Source organism: Pseudorca crassidens, chromosome 15, assembly GCF_039906515.1.
Source record: "Pseudorca crassidens isolate mPseCra1 chromosome 15, mPseCra1.hap1, whole genome shotgun sequence".
Taxonomy (NCBI): domain Eukaryota; kingdom Metazoa; phylum Chordata; class Mammalia; order Artiodactyla; family Delphinidae; genus Pseudorca; species Pseudorca crassidens.
Window position 1 is genome coordinate 21,849,656 of NC_090310.1, and position 20,586 is coordinate 21,870,241.

The window sequence follows — 20,586 nt, forward strand, 5'->3', positions numbered from 1 at the left end:
TGACTGACTACATGGTAACTCCATTCCCAACATTTTTACCATGGTATAGTTTCCCATGATTATCTCATCAGAATTCCTGTTATTCCCCCTATATACAATATGATTGCCTGTGGCTAGAATATATTTTAATTTACTATATTTTGCTTTATACATTAAAATTAGAACATTAGTATTTGACCAAGTTTCACTTTTTACAGATACCTTGTTGATAATTCCTAAAAGATGTGTTGCACTTTACACGTGCAAACTGCTTTCACGTACATCATTTCAAACCTCAGAAACACTAAAAAATTCTGACTTTTGTGACTGTATCTCTGTGCCCCAGTTTTCCTACCTGTAAAAGAGGAGAGTGCTTCCCATCACACACTCAAGCCCTGGAGTACAATGAATGCTGAGTGATGTGCCTTGGCATCCTAAAGGTGTTGGTACAGAATTGCTATCCATCCATCCATCTACCCGTTGTTCATTTAACAAATATTTGTTTGACGTTGCAACTGGGACTTTGCTGCTAGGCAAAGGGAATTAGAGGTAAATGAGACAGTCATGGTCCCTGTCCTCACGGATTTACAGTCTAGTGGGGGGAGATAAAAAGGCTCTTTTATAGAACTATGATACTGAAAGTACAGGGATCCAGAAAGCATGGGAAGGAAGGAGAAAAGAGAGGGGAAGATTTCCCAGAAAAACAGTGTCTAAGAGGAGACATAAAATATGAATAGGGACAAGAGAAAGCACTCCCGAGAGAAAGAGAGAGAGAGAGAGAGAGAGAGGAGAGAGAGGAGAGAGAGACCAGAATGTGCAAAAGTCTGACGATGAAAAGTATGGTGCATTCCAGCAACTGAAGGCAGTTTGGTCCAGAATTGCTGTGGAATGCATGTGGTTAAGAGAGATGCAGGGGGCAGTTCCATCACCAGCGGCTTTACAGACACGCCGAGGGTGATGGGGGCACATCAAAAAGGCTTTTTTTTTGCTATGTACTACGGATATTATAATTAATAACAACCACCACTATTTACTGGGTGCTTTATTCACACCAGACATTGTGCCAAGTGCTTTACATACACTATCTTATTTAATCCTCAAAACCACTTGAAGAATAGCTATAATTATTGGGATTTGACAGATCAGGAGACTGAGACTCAGAGGGTTAAAATCATTTGCCAAAGAAGACCATAACAGGAAAGTGGGGAAAATGAGGTGAGCCTAGGGTGGTCTCACTTATTTTTAATTCTTTTTTTTTTTTTCAGTTTTTATTTATTTATTTATTTTTGGCTGTGTTGGGTCTTTGTTGCTGCGTGTGGGCTTTCTCTAGTTGCGGTGAGCAGAGGCTACTCTTCGTTGGAGTGCGGGGACTTTTGTGGTGGCTTCTCTTATTGCGGAGCACGGGCTCTAGGCACATGGGCTCAGTAGTTGTGGCTCGTAGGCTCTAGAGCGCAGGCTCAGTAGCTGTGGCGCACAGGCTTAGTTGCTCTGTGGCATGTGGGATCTTCCCAGACCAGGGCTCAAACCTGTGTACCCTGCGTTGGCAGGCGGATTCTTAACCACTGCACCACCAGGGAAGTCCCATTTTTAATTCATTTTTATTGTTTAACTCTTTATTTTGAAATAATGTCAGACCTGCAAATAACATTGCAAAAATAATACAAAGAATTCCCATACACTCTTCATCCAGATTCCCCACATATTAACATCTTACATAACCACAGTACAATTATCCAAATCAGGAAATCAACATTGATACAATATTATTATCTATTCTATAAACCTTTTATACTCATCCTCGTTCAGGATCCAATCCAGGATTACATGTTTACATGCATTTAGTTTTCATATCTCCTTTGTCTATTTTAATCTGAGTTTCAGGTATTTTGTTAATTCTGGTTTACTACCTAATTTATATATAGTAAAATTCACCCTTTTTAGTGTGCATTTCTTTCTTTTTTTGCGGTACGCGGGCCTCTCACTCTTGTGGCCTCTCCCGTTGCGGAGCACAGGCTCCGGACGCGCAGGCTCAGCGGCCATGGCTCACGGGCCCAGCCGCTCCGCGGCATGTGGGATCTTCCCAGACCGGGGCACAAACCCGTGTCCCCTGCATCGGCAGGTGGACTCTCAACCACTGCGCCACCAGGGAAGCCGTTTAGTGTGCATCTCTGAATTTTGACAAGCACATACAGTCGTGTAACCACCATCACAGTCAAGACATAGTTCCAAACACCCTAAAATTTTCCTCATACCCTTTGTAGTCAACCCTTTCCCCTGTTCTCAGCCTCTGACAACTACCATTTTGTTTTCTGTCCCTATAGTTTTGTCTTTTCCACAATATTATAAAATGGAATCATATAGTATCTAGGCTTTCAAATCTGAATTCTTTCAGTTAGTGTAATGCATTTGAAATTTGTCTCAATGTTAATGACTAGGGGTGAGGGAAAGGGAGCTTGAGGGATGACATCCAGGAGTCTGGTTTGGACCATGGGGTTGTGGATGGTGTCATTCCAGAAAAGAGATTACCAGAAGAGAATCCAGTTTAACCCATTGTTCCATCTTACTCCCCTGCTAGGATTTTCTGAAAAAGAGCAATGATCAGATTGCACAGATTGTCCAGCTGGTGCGAGGAAAACTGAGCAGTGGGGCTCGACTCACCCTTGGGGCCCTCACAGTCATTGATGTCCACGGTAAGCAAGGAGGTTTCCCTCGCATTACTGACTGTCCAGTAAGAGCTGCCAGGCTTGCCTCTCTCCCTTCTGGATGGAATGACTCAGGTCCCTTTTCTCATTAGGAAGAAGCTTCTCCAACTGAAAGTAAGTGAGGGGGTAAGGAGAGGAGTCAGTGCTTCTGTGTATCTCCATCTTATGTTTTCCCCTCCCATCCCCAACGTTTCTGAGACTTACCAACTCGGATCGATTTCCCTGTACTGATCTTAATGAACATTTTTGAATACTTACTTGGTGCCAAGCTTTGTGCTAAGTGCTTGACATACATTGTCTTGTTTTTATACACATTTCACAGATTAAGAGCCTGAGGTTTATAGAGGCAAATAACTTGCTGAGAGGCACACAGCTAGTAAGTAGCAGAGATGCTTTTGTAATTTGAACTTATGTCTGATTCCAAACCCAGAGACTGGAAATGGGCAGTGATGCAGGGAGGGAATGGGTAAGAGAGGATGCCTTCCAGCTCTTCCTAGAAAAGAGAGAGAGAGAGAGAAGGAGAGAAGGAGGAAAGGAGGAAGAAGAACCAGGGTCTTTATGTAGAGCAAACAACCCCCACACCGTCACGCCCTCATCACCAAGGAAACTAGGGCTGGACCAAACTTGTTGCCTGGGAACAGTGTCTCTTTTGCTTACATACCCAACTTCCTACTGGCAGTTCATGCATCTCTCTCTCTGTGAGGCTGATGCTCATTTCTTTTTTGGCCACACGGCTTGTGGGACCTCAGTTCCCTGACCAGGGATTGAACCTGGGCCACGGGAGTGAAAGCCTGGAATCCTAACCACTAGGCCACCAGGGAACTCCCTGATGCTCATTTCAATCCCTGATGCTCATTTCAATCTGATTTCATTTGATTAGACTAGCATAAAATCCGGAGGAGACAAGGCAGAAGGTGATCTTCATCTGGCTACATATTTAACTGGTAGGAGTAACAAGTGCAAGCATGGTTACTGCCCAGGATACCTCAGAGTGGTTGGGTTTACACACACACACACACACACACACACACACACACACACACACACATTCATGCACAAACACATGAACATGCACTGCATAGGGAAGGTATCCACAACGAAGTGCCTTGAGATTCACCTTCCTGGATCTCTCACACATACCCTGCTCCTGCCACCACTCTCCGGGTTCTCCCAGGAATCTGGTGTGGAATTAAATTCCTTGGGGTGAATGGAAGAGCTGTTGGTGTAATCTTCTGCAAGGACTCTTCTCTGTAGGGTTTTGGATTTTACTGTAATAAAGATTTCTCTCACAGAGAGGCAGTAGACTTAGAGAAGTGTCCCCTTGCAAAGTTATATTTCTGAAATCCTGATTTCAAGCTGCTCTACTAGTTCTAAGATCACAATAGCACTTGCCCTGTGAGTTACCTAAAAAATAATGAATGATTCTCATAAACTTACGTCCATTCATCAACTTCAGGGCTCCCATCACTGTGAGAAAAGTAAATTAGGCTCACAATCCCATGACAGAAAGGAGAAAACCTAGAAATGTATCTCCTAGTTAGTTTCTCAGACATCCCCCTTCATGGAAAGAATACATCTAACAAGGATTCATGGGACCCCTGCCCTTGCTAACTGTATCAGGCAAGGCAGATCGTGTTCTCTTAAGAGGCCTGGAACAGGGCCAAAAGGGTCACACTGGGGATAAGATAGCATTTGGGGCAACTACATATTGCAAACCCCTCTGGTTCAGCCTCCCAAGAGTTTGGGAATGATAACAGTAGCTAATACTATAAATTTATATAATACATAAATACAGATGTTGCTTGAAGTTTGGGGATGGGCGAGGAGGATAGTTGAGCCTAAAATTGTCGAGATAGTGAGGGGTGGCCTTGATGACATCCTCAGTCAGACCCTTCTGAGGAATCCATGAAGACGGGAGGATGCTGATGGCTCTGCAAGTGTGTGTTTCCACGTCTGTGTCCCCACAGCTCGTGATGTGGTCGCCAAGTTATCTGAAGACAGTGTCTGTGACCTGAATGATTTCCAGTGGATCTCCCAACTGCGCTACTACTGGGATGCCAAGGATGTACAGGTGAAGATGATCACTACAGAAGCCTTATACGGCTATGAGTACCTGGGAAACTCCTCCCGGCTGGTGATTACGCCCCTCACTGACCGCTGCTACAGGTAAACTCTGAAGGGTGAATAGAGAATTCCAAAAGGAAAACCTGGGGAAGAAGGTTAGAGCATCTTGAGTTTGTTACCTTCACCGTCTATATTTTAGTTTCTCAGATTTTAGAATTTTTCCCTTCATCACCATGGTCCCACAGATGGGCATGGAAACTGGGCCTTAGGCCAGAAATGAGAACCCAGTAGGAGTCCTAATCTAATGCAAATTAATGTGTTCAAACCAACAATTAGCACGTTGTTGTCTCTCCTTGAAAATGGCACAGTGCTTAAGTAGAAAGGTCTCCAGTGGCAGGGATCAAGATGGTGCCTGGAGATCCCATGGCCAGAGATAAAAAAGGGGCCAGGTAAAGGACCCAAGCAAGGAGTCTCGGAGCTCTGCCACCCAGTCTGATGAAGAGGTATGGCCATTCTGTGCTCAGCAGAGTGCTTTGCCACTTTGCTTGGAATTTATAACTTTAGAAATCTGGACTTTGTGAACTTGTCAGTTTTGTGATGTTTAGATTTTTCTTTGATTTTATACATTCCTTAGAGTAGAACTTTTTTAATTATAAAAATAGTACTTGAGTATTTTTTAAATTTCAGAGTCCTCAGTCACGTGTTTTCTATGTTCTATGATTTCTGTTCTTCATTCATTTATCTATTCCACTCATTGTTCAACAACCATTTCTTGAACTTTCCTGTGCATGATGTATGACCTCCAGGAACCCTCAACTTAATGGGGTGGGGGAGAGACACACCCTCAGGTGATAACAAGAAAGTGTGTTAACTGAAATTATAGAGGCTCATACAAGGGGCTGTGGAACCACAGTTCACACATCATTCATTTCTAGCATTTATCTTGTGCCTGCCATATGGAACTGAATCAAATATGGGTCCTGAACTCAAGAGTTCATAACCTAGTGGGAGAAATATATTTATTTTCCATCATCCCATTGGCATTGGTGATCTTTGGAATGTGGAGTTTATGAGGATTTTTTACTTTTCTTTGATTCATTTAGTAAGTATATATTCATTTATCCATTCAATCCTTCATTCAAACAAATGCTTATAGGTGTCACCCATGTACCAGGCGCCGAGGTTACAACACTGAGTAAAATAGAACTTTTTACAATGATGATGTATTGCTCATATAATCAGGGAAAAATATTTAATTACTTGTCTGAGTAAAAACAAAATAAACCAAAAGCAAATTTCTTTCCTGTGCCTTAGGACTTGGCACTGAGTTCGCATTCTCTTCTCCTTAGGACACTGATGGGGGCTTTGAAGCTGAACCTTGGAGGAGCCCCAGAGGGTCCAGCTGGGACAGGCAAGACAGAAACCACCAAAGATCTAGCCAGAGCTTTGGCCAAGCAGGTAGGGAAATGCTGTCCATCCGCACACTCTTTTTCCCAACCCTCTGTGGACCCCTGTCCAGGGGAATTGGCATGAAGTTCAAGATGGCTCAGAGTAACAGGCAGAGTGGGGCTCCACCTCCTTCAGTGAAACAGGAAGAGGGGAGCCCCACCTCTGTTTCATGGTGCAGGGTGGTTCAGGTGGGAGGAAACCCATCCTGAATGGTGCCCACATCCTCCCTCTCTCTAGTGTGTGGTCTTCAACTGCTCAGATGGTCTAGATTACAAAGCCATGGGGAAGTTCTTCAAAGGGCTGGCCCAGGCTGGAGCGTGGGCCTGCTTTGATGAGTTCAACAGGATTGAGGTAACTCTGCTACTGGGCTACTGAATGGAGGGTTTGGACATGCAGGGACTTTTTTCTGGGCTCTCAGTTCCTCAGTGACAGGGACTTGTGTCTCCTCTAAGTCCCTTTGCACAGAGTAAGTACTCAATGAACCAAACAAAAACAGCCCCAAGGAGACAAAATGCATATTTTATACACATAAACATTCTCACCAAATTGATTCCCTCACTCGCTCATTCAGAAATTTATTGAGCAGCTGCTCTATGTCAGATACTCTGCATGTGTTCATGATACAAAGATGAGCAAAAAATGGTTTTGCCCTCTAGACTGTTACAGTCTAGCAAAGGGACATAAAAATTAAACGATACAAATAGAATATGAGAGAAGTCTATAGCAGTGGTACAGAGGAGTCATCACAAAAGAGGGGGTGGTTAATTCTATTTGGGTAGGGAATCGAGATTAGGAAATGTAAACATGCAACTTGAACCGATAAACACATACTGTGGGTGAAGCATTATGCTAGGTGCTGGAACAAAGGTAAAACAAAGATAAGATCCTATGGAAACTACTTACACACACACACGTATGCTCATGTATGCATGCATATACACACCAATTTTCCTTTCCTTTACCAAAACCCTAAATCATGCTCCTAATTTTGAATGTGAAGGTCTTATTCTCAGGTGATGGGGTTCTTTCTTTGCTAAGTGAAGGGTACTTTGGCATAGTGGGGTTGGTGGCTGTCAGAAGCAGGAGCTCAAATCAACCAGCCATTCTCACTCCAGGTAGAAGTGCTCTCTGTGGTAGCTCAGCAGATTCTCAGCATTCAGCAAGCCATTATCCGGAAGCTAAAGACGTTCATCTTTGAAGGCACTGAGCTCTCTCTGAACCCAACCTGTGCTGTCTTCATCACCATGAACCCTGGGTATGCTGGCAGGGCTGAGCTGCCAGATAACCTCAAGGTAAATACTGAGTGCGTAACTACTGGGTGTACTTTATGGTATAGAAACCTTCGGAAGTACCCGAGGGTCTCACAGAGAAGCCAAATAATGGGACCAGTTGACATTTTTCAGCTGTGAGAAGTAAAGACGTTACTTGGCTTCAGAACTCCACCATCTCCCCAACTAGGTCTCATGAGATGGGAGGAAATATATACATAGTAACCAATGGCAAAGAGGCAACAATGATCACTGGAAGAAGTGTCACTATTTCTGTTGTCTACAGGGGTCAGACAGTTAATATAAATGAGAAAAGCCAGCTGGGCCTGGTAGGGACTCTGACAAATGCCCCATCTAGAGGCAGCAGCCCCTACTTAGCCCCAGCCTACTGTTGCCAAGCAGGAATTGTCAGATCTTCTCATTTTTCAGGAAAAGCCAGAAATTTGGATTTTTACATGAAATCTTATTTTTAGATCCTGTCTCAATGCAAAAAAAAAAAAAAAATCACTGTAGGCCAAATAAAACAGATCTGCTTATAAGAGAGCATCAAAGTTCAACACAGAGAACGCTGGTAGACCGAGACTAGAGCACGTGGAGCTAAGCTGGTTAGGCCTAAGTGGTGTCCACACCAAAGCAGGCTGTTCCAACCAGCTAGAGAGATAACAAGAGAGCTTGTATGTCCCTGGTACCTACTGCTGAGCTGGCCTGAGCTACAGCTGTGACAATAAGCATTGGCCCTGCTGCTAGTGGGAGGAGGCAAGTGCCTCTGAAGGGGGAGAGAGAGAATTCCAACCAGGCCATCTTAAGGGAACAGGCACTAGATGACCTTAGCATGCTGCTCTCATGAAAGGAAAAAACACAAAGTGCAAGATGAATGGGTCTTCACCTGTGGGAAGAGCACCTAGCACCCCAACTGCATGAAAAGAGCAACCAGAGGGAAAATTCTAGGCCTGCTTCTTTATGGATTTCCCTTCAAGTTATTGCTCCATTCCCTTGCGTGAAAGACGTAAGAGAGACCTGGACAGAACCGACATTCGCTGACTTTAGTACATGATGCTCCAGCTGCTAGAAGCACATTCTGATTAGTTCCCTGGAATCTAATTCAGACACGCCACTCCTCCTCCTCCTTGGGAATGGAAAAGAAGTCAGAGAGATCCCTAAGGGTGACTCTTCCTCTCTAGGTCAGCATAGGCCAGGGACACCAAAGTAGAATTTGGACCCACATTTCTCATTTTAGAGTACCCAGTTGATGTAACTCCCCCCTGCACCCCTCCCAGCCAACAACCACGTTAGATCTGCACAAACAACTTTCATGAGACAGTGTGGCATAGTAGAAGGTACCCAGGGTTGGTGTCAGGAAGCCTGGATTCTAGCCCTGGCTCTACCTCTAACTGCATGACTTGGGCAAGTCACTTCTCCTCTAAGATCTAAGATATTAGATCCAAGATATTAGAAACAATAGCTGATGTTTACTGAGCCCTCACTATGGGCCACACACCTTTTTAAGCACTTCACTTGCATAGGATCATTTGTTCTCATGAGAACTATGAAGAGGGCACAGTTGTTAGTACATTTTGAGATGAAAGACCTGAGGTCTGGAGGGGTTACATAACTTACCCACAGTTAGTAGCTAACAGAACAAGGACTCAAATCAAGATTTGTCTGACTTCAGGATTCTCCTGATACATAATTATCCTGCATCCCTGAATGACTTCTACTGTCTACTGAACACCGGAAAGTTCCAATAGTTGAATGATGCTCATTTGGCATAGGAGGATGAGGTGTTGCTAGGATACCAGCACCTAAGGCCTTCCACACAACCACTGAGGGACCCACTGTGACACATGTACCTGGACAAGGCTAGTGGGGAGGTTCATGGAGCAGTGGATCTGTCCAGTAAAGACAGTCCTTCTGCACTGATTTGTCCTCCAGCCCTCCTTTCCTTGATTGTCACTGGGTGGTCTGAATGATCATGTTACTTCTCTTTGCCTCTGTAGATGTACCTTCCCCCATTTTCACCTTATGTGTTTAGGTTCTTTACATGAAGTCTTATTTTTAGAGGGCTGTTTCTTTTCCAGGCCTTGTTTCGGACAGTGGCCATGATGGTGCCAGATTATGCCCTCATTGGAGAAATCTCCCTCTACTCTATGGGGTTTCTAGACTCCAGAAGGTATGTTATATTGGCTTTCTAGTGCGTTCTAAAGAAAGAGTGACAGAGTGGCTTTTTGTGGGGTGGATTCAAGGTAAATTGTCCATTGGAAAAAAAAAGAGAGAAACTTGAGAAACTGCTTTTACTCACAAGTTGATCTGAAAGCACATAGCCCTGGTCTTGGTCCTGACCCCATCCCTGACTAGGAAATGGCTCAGATTACCAAGAAAGGGCCTCCACTCTATTTGTATACACCTGGACTTCTTCTAAGGAAGAATCGCTCATCTCTTCTCTACCCTTCACTCTAACACACACACACACACACACACACACACACACACTCCTAAATGACTTAAGGCGAGACTGAAAAACATGAAGTTATTCCAAGATTGAAGAGGAAAAATTAATATAATTTAGAATTAACATTGTTATCAATATAATATTTATTTACTCAAATCAACTTGGTTATCTCTCATTCACGTATTACCCAGTTTTCTAAGACGGAGACATACACAAGCATCAGTGTCTTTATCACATGCACCCAGAGTTGTGAATATTTATTGTAAAATGCCTTTTATTGATCTATTTCAAATTTTACATTTGTCTTTTTACATTGTCTTGCCCATAATCAATTGATTTTTTGTTACTGCAGTTATCTCCACAAGGCCCACAGTGTCTTTGTGGCCTGGAGGTCCTTGCTGTTAATGCAAAGGGCTGCAGATATTCTCGACAGAATGTGCCATCCTTCCTAGGCTAAGAGGCTGCCTCAGTCATAAGAGGTTTATTTTTTCTATAGGAGACTTGGGTTACATTGATTTGCCTGTTCAATTCATTTATTTATTCAATTGGCAAACCACCTACCTTATGCCCAGCCCTGTGCTAGGTGCTGATGAGCAACACAGTCTTTGCTTTTAAAGTAAATCAGTCTTGTTAGAGAGGAGCCCTGCAAGGGGAATGTGCATAAGTACATTAGTTAGGGTAAACCTGACCTCCAAATTCCAATGGGTTAGCATAGCAAAAGTTTATTTTTCACTCCCTAGAAATCTAAAATGGGTGTTTGTGATCAGCGGAGTTCTTCCCCAGGGACCCAGGTTACTTATATCTCACAGCTACAACACACGAGCATAGAGGATCTTATGGAGGAGGTTTTTATGGACCAGCCCTCAAAGTGGCACACTTCCCTTTCATTCATATGCCACTGGCTAGGACTCAGTGATGCGGCCACCCGTAACTGTGTGGGAGGCTAGGAAATGTGGTTCCCCCCCCCGTGTGCCCAGGAAAAATAAAATATGGCAGTGCACATGAGCATACATGTATTGTGTGCTGAGTATATTAAATTTTGAATTGGTTTTCTTGAATTAAAAAAGTAAAACATGGATATTGAAAAAAATTGTAATGTTACAGAAATGCAAAACTGAGTGTCCCCTTTGTGACCCTTAGTCCTACTCTTTAGGCATTAACATTGTTAATCGTTTGATGTAATCTTCCCAAGTGTGTGTGTGCGTGGCGTACACATTCATATATACAGATAAAAGTATAGACACATATAGCTTCTTGTACAGTATATGTTATACATACGTATGTGCTTGCTGTTTTTCATCCTGCCTTTGAAAGAAAGTCACAGTGCTTCCTTAGCTCATTATGGTAACTCTGCGAAGAGGCCTTCAAATGATATGGTTTCTCCATCAAGTTCGTGGGCAGGCCTGGCTTCTGCAGGGACAGGGCACAAGCATGTTGGGAATGTCTGCTGACCAGGACATGGTCCTCTCTAGAGGGTCTGCAGACATGTCTTTGCTCTCCCAGTCTTGCCCAGAAGATTGTTGCAACCTACCGCCTGTGTTCAGAGCAGCTTTCCTCCCAGCATCACTATGACTATGGCATGCGTGCTGTCAAGTCTGTGCTCACTGCCGCTGGCAACCTGAAGCTGAAGTATCCAGAGGAGAATGAGAGTGTCCTGCTGCTCCGGGCCTTGCTTGACGTCAACCTGGCCAAGTTCTTGGCTCAAGATGTCCCTCTATTTCAGGTATGTAGTGGTTTGGGACCTTGGCTAAGCACTGAGACTCGACATCCAAAGATGAAAAATGTTTTCGGCACCTCTTCCATCTCCTGACACCCCCTCCATTCTCTAGCCAGCATACCTATTGCTAGATACCCTCCCCCAAATGTTAAATAATAATGGTAATAGCAATATCCCTAATTCCTGATTTTAATAAAAACAGTTTCACTGTTAGGATATTTGCTGTTGAGTGTGAGTAATTGTTTATATCAAATGTAATTAGTTTTCTTTTGGAATTATTTTAATGCCTATCTTCCTAACTAGGCTGTAAGCTCTTTAAGACAGAAATCTTGACTGTCTTGTTCATTGCTAGTATAATGACTGAAAGACAGCACAGACTTATTAAATATTTGCTGACTTTTAAAATTCTGGGGAAGGAAAATCATGTTTAACAGATATTGTTAGAATTTGTAATTGTAGATAAGTTTCGGTACAGGAAAAATGAGGTTTGGAATTTTCCAAGGATTCCTGCTACCTGTAGATCTCATTTTAGAAAAATGTTGAGGTTATGTATCTGATAATTCATCTTTTTCACGTCTTGAATTTTTGTTAACAGGGAATTATATCAGATTTGTTTCCTGGAGTTGTTCTTCCAAAGCCAGACTACGAAGTTTTTATGGAAGTGCTGAATGAGAACATCAAAAAGATGAAACTCCAGCCAGTACCTTGGTTTATTGGAAAAATTATCCAGGTTGATTCCTTGTACCCATGTGGGAATGTACCTGTTTACTGTTTGCTGAGGTCAGGAATTAGAAAGAACTATGGTAGATTGGAACTGAACTGACAGCAATTGGAGATGCCTGATTAGAGATGAAGACACTCAACAACCTGTTGTGCCTTCAGTTTTCATTTCCAGGAGCTGACTTTTAAAATCCAATATTTTTCCTATGACCATCCTCCCTGGGGTTTCTTTTTCATCATTTGGGGATGAAACAGAACCTTTCAGGGCATTGGGCTTTGAATTAGTCAAAAACCAACTTTTTTGGTTCCCAGTGACAGATATCCAATTCAAACTGTCTTAGTCAACAAAAGGGAATTTACTCACTTACCTAACTTGGAAAGTACAGAAATATGTTGGTTTCAGGCATAGTGGGATACATGTTTTTAGATAATGTCATTAGGAATCTGCCTGTCCTCATTTCTGGATTCTGCCTCTCTCTGCATGAAAAATTCATTTTCAGTTGGGCCCCCAGTAGCCTCACACTTAGATTGTCCCATGTTCAAGCCCAGAAGGAAAAAGAGTATCGTTCTTGGAGTGTCCTCAGCAAAAGTCTCAGGATTAGCTTTGAATGGTGCTCATAAAGTCACGTGACCATCCCTGAACCAATTACAGATATAAGAAGTAGACTATAACCGCCCCACCTCTGCCAGAAGTGGAGGTGGAGTCAGAGCCACCCAAGTCATGTGGACTGGACCATGAAGTGGTGGTTCCTCAGGGAAAATCAGGGTGCTGTTACCAATAGGTGAAAGAACTGTTTCTACAGTCTTGACCCTGGAGAAACTTAGTGAAACTCCACACTAATTTCAGGGATCCTTCCCTAGGATCACTTTCTATGTAAAACTGACTTAAAGTCGTAAGTCGAATAAAATAAGCCCCAAATGCACTTTTTCTACAGAATCACAGGACAGAACTACAAGGGATCTTAAATTCCATCTGCTCCTGGCTCCTTAAGAACACTGGCATCCAGAGAGGGAACAGATTTGGACTCACATAAACCTAGTTTCAAATCTCACCCCCATCAGTTTTTTGCTGTGAGATTTTAGGCAAGTTCGTTCACCATTCTGAGCCCTAGTTTCTTCAACTGTAAAATGGAGGGAGTAAAACCTTCCCCACAGAGTAATTTTGAGACAAGAAGTACATAAAGTGCTAGATATAGTGCCTGATCACCATATCAAAATCAACCTCACCATCTCCACAAACATCAGAAATATCATCATTTCCCAAAATCATATTGTTATTTAGAATTAAAGGTCAAAGTAGGACCCAGGTCTCCAGATTCTGAGATCAGAATAAAAATTTTTAGGAATAAAAATTTTTTCCCAACTATTCATCAAATGTTCTACTCTTAACACAATTCATTTAACTTAATATTGAATCCCAATCTATTCGTTGGGATTTCATAGATGGACTTTTTTAAACTAGGCATGAGCTTTTATTTCCAATATTTTATAATAAAAAATGTAAACATGCAGAAAAATTGAAAGAATTTTACTGAGAATACCCATGTACCCACCACCTAGATTTTATAATTAACATTTTATAATACTTGCTTTATCATTTACCTATCCATCCGTCAACTTATCTTACTTTTTTATATATTCCAAAGTAATTTACAGACCTACAGATGAACTTTTATATAGTTTAGAACCAATTTTCCAAAGCAAAATATATGGCGCTAACTTCCCTTTTGTATATTGATACCTTGATAATCCATTTAAAGTTCTGTGAGGGGGAAGGTGAGAGGCTATTGGATCATAAGTGCCTTTCTCTCTTTTTTCCTAACGCACAGTCAACTCCATTTATCTTTATTCAATCTGAAATGTCTTTGCAGTCTACTTGAATGTAAACCTTACTTGATGGTTGGGGATTTTGTTGTTTTGTCCTCTCTGTCTGTAGAACTTAGAACAGTATCTGGCACATAATAGGTGTTTAACAAATATTTGCCGGCTCACTTTTGTCAGTACCTGTACCACCCCCATTGTCCTAATTTACACCCTCTGTATAACTCACTTCCAAGGTGAAAAATAATGCAAACAATCCTTAAAATAAAAAGCTTCACATATTCCCTTTTGCTGAGAGACTCACAGTTTAAAAGGAGAGAGAAAACATTTCACATTAATATAAATGACCAAAGCATTTGCATTTCAACTGTCATGGACTACTTGTCACAGACAAAACAATTAGAAAATTCAAAAAATGAGCTTCCACTTAGCTGTTGATTCTCAAGGGTAGGGGCTAAAATTACATGGAAGTTCATTTATGTTTTACAGCATCGCCCCTGGCTCAGAAAATACATTTTAATCTATTGAGAGTTCCAATCAAGTCAGAATAGCATTTAGGCCTTGAGAAAGGAAATTTCCAACAGAAATGCAGTTGGCTAAAATGACCATTGTTTCCTTTTCCTCTTTAAAAGCAAGTAGAAATGGTGCAATGAAAAGATTAGTGGCATTGAAGTCAGAGAGCTCCGTGGTCAAATCCTGGTTCCACCACTGATGAGCTTGGGCAAGTTAGTTAGCCTCTCTTGAGCTCAGTGTTCCCACCATTTAAAAGTAGTTAATGATACCTGAGTGGATTAAATGAAATAACTTAGGTAAGTCAGTGCTGCTTAGCACATAGATGGGTGCAGAGCAAATAGTATTTCCCATCCCTTAAATAATCTGAGATGCACACATATAGTTATTCATCCAAAAGATATTTAAACAATAGATGACAAATAAAGGACTGCAGTCCTTGTTCCTTGTAGACATCTGACTAATTGCAGTTCTGGGAGGTCTGCAATGATTAACTTCTTATATGATGTCTCCTCCCAGATCTACGAGATGATGCTGGTAAGACATGGCTATATGATTGTCGGAGACCCCATGGGTGGCAAGACCTGTGCTTATAAAGTGTTGGCTGCAGCTCTGGGTGATTTACATGAAGGTAAAACTCGTATCCCTGGCTTCCAGGGAGGACAGGAATCCCCACTCAGTTGACTGGCTCCATAGAGATGATGCCAGGCTGTTAACTTTTCCATCCCTGATTTGTGACATTAGAGCCAGGAATAGAACATGGCACACAGCGGTCTGCAGGCAGAGAATAAAGAGGGGGAGAGCTTCTAACAGGGGATTTTATGTGCATCACTAACGCTGGAGGAATTTTCTCAAATGCTGAACAGTGGCTTCTCCAAAGGTTTCCCAATGAGAGGGAAACTCCTGCCACTTGCCTAAACAAAACTGTTCTAAGAGGAAATCATTGCATGGTTTCTTTTCTTTTCCTTTTTTTCTTTCCATCCCTTCTTTCCCTCTCCTTTCCTTTTTTCTCCCTCCCATTCTCCCGCCCTCCCATCCACCCTGCCTCCCTCCTTCCCTCCCTCCTTTCCTTCTTTCCTTCCTTCAACTTAATGTAAAAGATAAGACCTCAGACTCTTGAATGAAACCCAGACCTTGGGCAAATGACTAAACCTCTCTTTGCCTCTGTTTTCCCAGCTGTAAAATGGGATTGTTGTGATAATTAAATGAGATTATGCAGGTAAATAACCCAGCTCAACAAATAAAAGCCATGTTTATTGCCAGAGAAACAGTTTTGAGGTTTTTTTCTTTTATAAAGCACAAGGCTGTGGTTTTGAAAAGCAGTGCCTCGCTGTGCCTGTGTTTACAGGATCCCTTCCAGTATGCTTCATTTTAATATTTTTTTCTAATAACATTGAGTTACTGCTGATTGAGTTACTGTTGAATTTTTGAGTTTTTTGTTTTGGGCACTAACTTGGCCTTAATAAATTGTTATTTAATAACTTGGGCATTTCAAACTTAAGTAATAATTTTGGCATTGAATATAATTTAGGAAACTAAATGAAGAGAAAGGAGGTTACCCCATTGTCTTTGCCTCAGAGTTCTGCAGAAATGATTCTTTATTTAGTTCATGGCTCAGGCACTCCAGTTTTCCCTTACTTTGAAGGATCATGTAAAAGTGTGGTTATTTTCTGTTATTAAATGCATACAATGTGCCATCCATCAGCCTGTGTATTCTGGTTGGGTCCTGGTGCTCCATTTCTCAGGGGACACTTATTGGGCAGCTAAAGAAGAGGTTTCAGGACTAAGCTAGCCCTTCAGATAGACAAAAGGAAAGTAACCATCATTTTCCAGAATCCTTTACCTGTCAGCTGTTTCCTTATCTCAAGTCAAAACCAAGGTTCTAGGGTAGCCAGGTACATAAAGAGACCTGATTATATGGCATCTCTTTCCTTTACTGCCTGAGTTCTTTTAGGCCCAGGCAGACTTCTTTAGATCTGACTGGCACATTTGACTTGTTTGAAGTGAGCCTCAGAAAACAATATGGTGAGAAACTAATAGCTGTAATAACCTAACAACTTAAGGCTTTGCCTATCCAGTTATCCCAATTTTTATACAGACTGAGTACAAATTTTAAGGACTATCCTTGGATGGCATATTGATAAAAGTTGTTTGGTCTTTTAGATGGCATTATTTCTTGTCCTAATGTTCTGGTGTCACCAGAACTTTTGTAACTTGTGTTGGACCTTCTTGCCCAGCCAACCAGATGGAGGAATTTGCTGTGGAGTATAAGATCATTAACCCCAAGGCTATCACCTTGGGGCAGCTGTATGGGTGCTTTGACCAAGTGAGCCATGAGTGGACAGATGGTGTCCTTGCCAATGCTTTCCGGGAGCAAGCATCTACTTCATCTGATGACCGCAAGTGGATTATATTTGATGGGCCAGTGGATGCTGTTTGGATTGAAAATATGAACACTGTTCTGGATGACAATAAAAAGGTACCTGTCTGATATCACTTTTATATGGGTGTGCAATAAACTCTTTTACTGAAGTTAGTGATTGATCAAAACTATATAATATAACAATGGAATATTACTCTGCCATTAAAAAAAACGAAATTGAGTTATTTGTAGTGAGGTGGATGGACCTAGAGTCTGTCATACAGAGTGAAGTAAGTCTGAAAGAGAAAAACAAATACCGTATGCTAACACATATATATGGAATCTAAAAAAAAAAAAAATGGTCATGAAGAACCTAGGGGCAAGACGGGAATAAAGATGCAGACCTATTAGAGAATGGACTTGAGGACATGGGGAGGGGGAAGGGTAAGCTGGGACAAAGTGAGAGAGTGGTAGTGTATATATGGACATATATACACTACCAAACGTAAAATAGATAGCTAGTGGGAAGCAGTCGCATAGCACGGGGAGATCAGCTCCGTGCTTTGTGACCACCTGGAAGGGTGGGATAGGGAGGGTGGAAAGGAGGGAGATGCAAGAGGGAAGAGATATGGGGATATATGTATATGTATAACTGATTCACTTTGTTATAAAGCAGAAACTAACACACCATTGTAAAGCAATAATACTCCAATAAAAACGTTAAAAAAAACTATATAATATATACATTTATAACACTAAGAATAAATGCCCCACAAGAAAGTAACAGTTATCAATTCATGAATTATGCTTTTGTTTGTACTTGTAGTGGGTAAGTTATGTGTGTTTAGAGACACTGTTGTATAGTGGTTAAAAGCTTTGGTGCTGGCATCAAATTGGCCTACTAGCTCTACAACTGAGCTGTTATATTGGGCAAGTCACATAACTTCTCTGCACCAGTTTCTTCATGTGTAAAGAGGTAGTAATAAATAAGGGTGTTGATAATTAAATAAGATAGTCCATACATAGTGCCTAATATATGAGATGTGTTTTGGTTATCCGTTGCTGTATTGCAAACTACCTTAGTACTTAGTGGCCTAACTTTGCTCATGACACTGTGGATTATAAACTTTGGAAGGGCTCAGGTGGGTTCAGCTAATCCTCATGACGTCAGCTGGGGCAGCTAGGGCTAGAGGAGCCACTTCCATGGTAGATTCTTCACTCAACGTCTGCGGGCTCATTCTTCCTCGTCTTGTCTATCTCTCCGTAACCCTCTCTGTGTCTCTGTGTCTCTGTCTCTCTGCCTTTCTCTCAAAGAGCATCTTATCCTCCAGGCCTCTCCACATGGCTTGGGCTTATCATCTGGTGGCCTTGGAGTAGTGGCACTTCTTACGTGACGGTTCATCTCCAAGAGGCAGGAAGTGAAAGTTTTCAGGAAATTAAGAGTTGTGCTTGGAACTGGCACAGCATCGCTTTCTCTGAATTCTATTAATCAAAGAAGTCACAGAGCCTGCTCAGATTCAAGGGGGTGGAGAAATAGACGCTACCTCTTGATGGAGGTGGGCGAGGTCACGCTGCAAAAGTGTACGTGGAATAGGAGATATTGTTGCAGCAGTCTTTGGAAAATACATTCTGCCACAGTAAATGTAGTGGCTAAAGAGCTTAGGCTCTGGAGCCAGACAGCCTGGGTTCAGATCCTGTCCTGAACCACTTAGCACTCATGTAACTTCAGGCAAGCTATTTAGTCTCTCTATGCCTCAATTACATCATCTGTAAAATGAGAATAACAGTATCTATGTCATAATGTTGTTAGGAAGGTTAGATAAATTAATATTTGCAAACTGATTATAATATTGCCTGGCATGTAGCAAGTGCTATGTAACTGTTAAAATAAAATAAAATAATATTTATCACCATTTCAAGGAATAGGTCTTACACTGGCTATACATCATTATCAAATCAAAATATATTTTCCTTCTGCATTTAAATTTTGCAAGACTAAGAGTGAGTCATGCTCAACAATGGAAGGCCTAATTATCCAAATTATATACATACACTAATAATATCATGTTCATAATTTTGATTATATAGCATATAAAAAAAGAATAAGTTTTATTACACGATATGGACTATGTTATATAAACTAATTGTACACATGTATTGGTTGGTCTTGAGATCAGAAGTATAAAGAGTCATAATCAGTGAATTTCCTGATGGCTCTTCACAGCTCTGAATGAAATCAAACTACTGTCACAGGTATGGGTCTATTTCACTTTTCTTGATTTTCAGAGATGACACTGTTAATGGTAATAGTCCCATAAGAGCCGTGACCTTCCTAGGGTTGCACGTAATGACCTTTTGATGTGTTTGATGTGGGTCAGAAACTTTGAAAACCACAATTTAGGATGAGAAGCAGGGAACAATGGCGCTTCCTCTCCCCGCCCCCCCCCCCCCCCCCCCCCCGGAGACCAAGGCCTCAGGCCATCTTATGACTTAAACATCTCACTTTAACCCATGTTGGCAAATGAGAAGTAGCACCACGGACTTGGTGTATATACTCAGAGGCTGTCCTGTGTATTTGCACTACTTTCTGCAGGGATATGCCTGCTAAACACTAGGACTTGTAATGGTCTTTCCTTCCATTCCAAAAAAGGATGTGGAGATATTCTTGTCATTCTAACCCTGGGCCAGTCCATGAGGGATTCCAAAAGGAGTCTTTGTGGGAAACTTGAGCAAATAAAACTGGATGGGGGTATGCTATTAAATTCCTTCCACTGAGGAAGGAACCATGAAACTTGCTGTAGTCTGATAATTTCTGGTTTCTTCATCTAAGGCTGCAAGTCAGTGGTTCTCTGACCTCCCTATTTAATATTACAGCTCACCACACACAGCATTCTCCAGCCCCTCTTCGACGTTATTCTTCTCCGAAGCACTTTCATCACTGTATATTCTATATATTTTGCTTATCATCTGTCTCCTCCGAGCAGAATGCAAACCTCAAGAGGACAGGAATTTTTGTCTGTTTCATTCTGCACAACTAACATAGTGCCTGGCACAGAATAGGTGCTCAAGAAGTATTTGTTGAATGAATTCAAACCATCTCTGTCCCCACTGATGCCTTTCACTTGCAGATGGAATTTAATTCGTTTGCTGCCCTCCACCCCTCTGCTTTGTACTTTCAGCTTTGCTTAATGAGTGGAGAGATTATCCAGATGAGCTCCAAGATGAGTCTGATCTTCGAGCCAGCTGACCTGGAGCAGGCCTCCCCCGCCACTGTGAGCAGGTCAGTCAGCTTGCAGGGACCCCCTGAGGGAATGTGAGGCCTCACTAACCCTATGCAGGAGGGAAAGCTCTAAAAATCCATAAATGTGATTAAACTCCAGCAGATCACCTGCACTACTTGTTGTCAGATTTGTCGTAAAGTTAGTCCTCAATCCACAGTGCTGGTAGGAATCTAAAGTCAGGCAATCACTCTGGAAAAGAGATTGATATCATCTCCTAAAGTTGATCTTTCTTATGCCTCATGACCCAGCAATTCTGCTTGTAAG

General features: G+C 41.9%; 1 protein-coding gene across 5 annotated transcripts in view; it reads left to right on the forward strand.

The window, feature by feature from the left end:
• Positions 1–20,586, forward strand: part of DNAH3 (dynein axonemal heavy chain 3) — a 194,658-nt gene that overhangs the window by 91,300 nt on the left and 82,772 nt on the right. For all 5 annotated transcript variants that reach the window (XM_067706433.1, XM_067706435.1, XM_067706434.1 and 2 more), the window contains 11 exons: positions 2,555–2,669; positions 4,649–4,847; positions 6,095–6,203; positions 6,432–6,545; positions 7,310–7,486; positions 9,541–9,632; positions 11,415–11,634; positions 12,224–12,358; positions 15,199–15,310; positions 16,917–17,158; positions 20,221–20,321. In XM_067706433.1, coding sequence (XP_067562534.1) covers positions 2,555–2,669; positions 4,649–4,847; positions 6,095–6,203; positions 6,432–6,545; positions 7,310–7,486; positions 9,541–9,632; positions 11,415–11,634; positions 12,224–12,358; positions 15,199–15,310; positions 16,917–17,158; positions 20,221–20,321 — 1,616 coding nt within the window. The remainder of the gene's footprint in view (positions 1–2,554; positions 2,670–4,648; positions 4,848–6,094; positions 6,204–6,431; positions 6,546–7,309; positions 7,487–9,540; positions 9,633–11,414; positions 11,635–12,223; positions 12,359–15,198; positions 15,311–16,916; positions 17,159–20,220; positions 20,322–20,586) is intronic.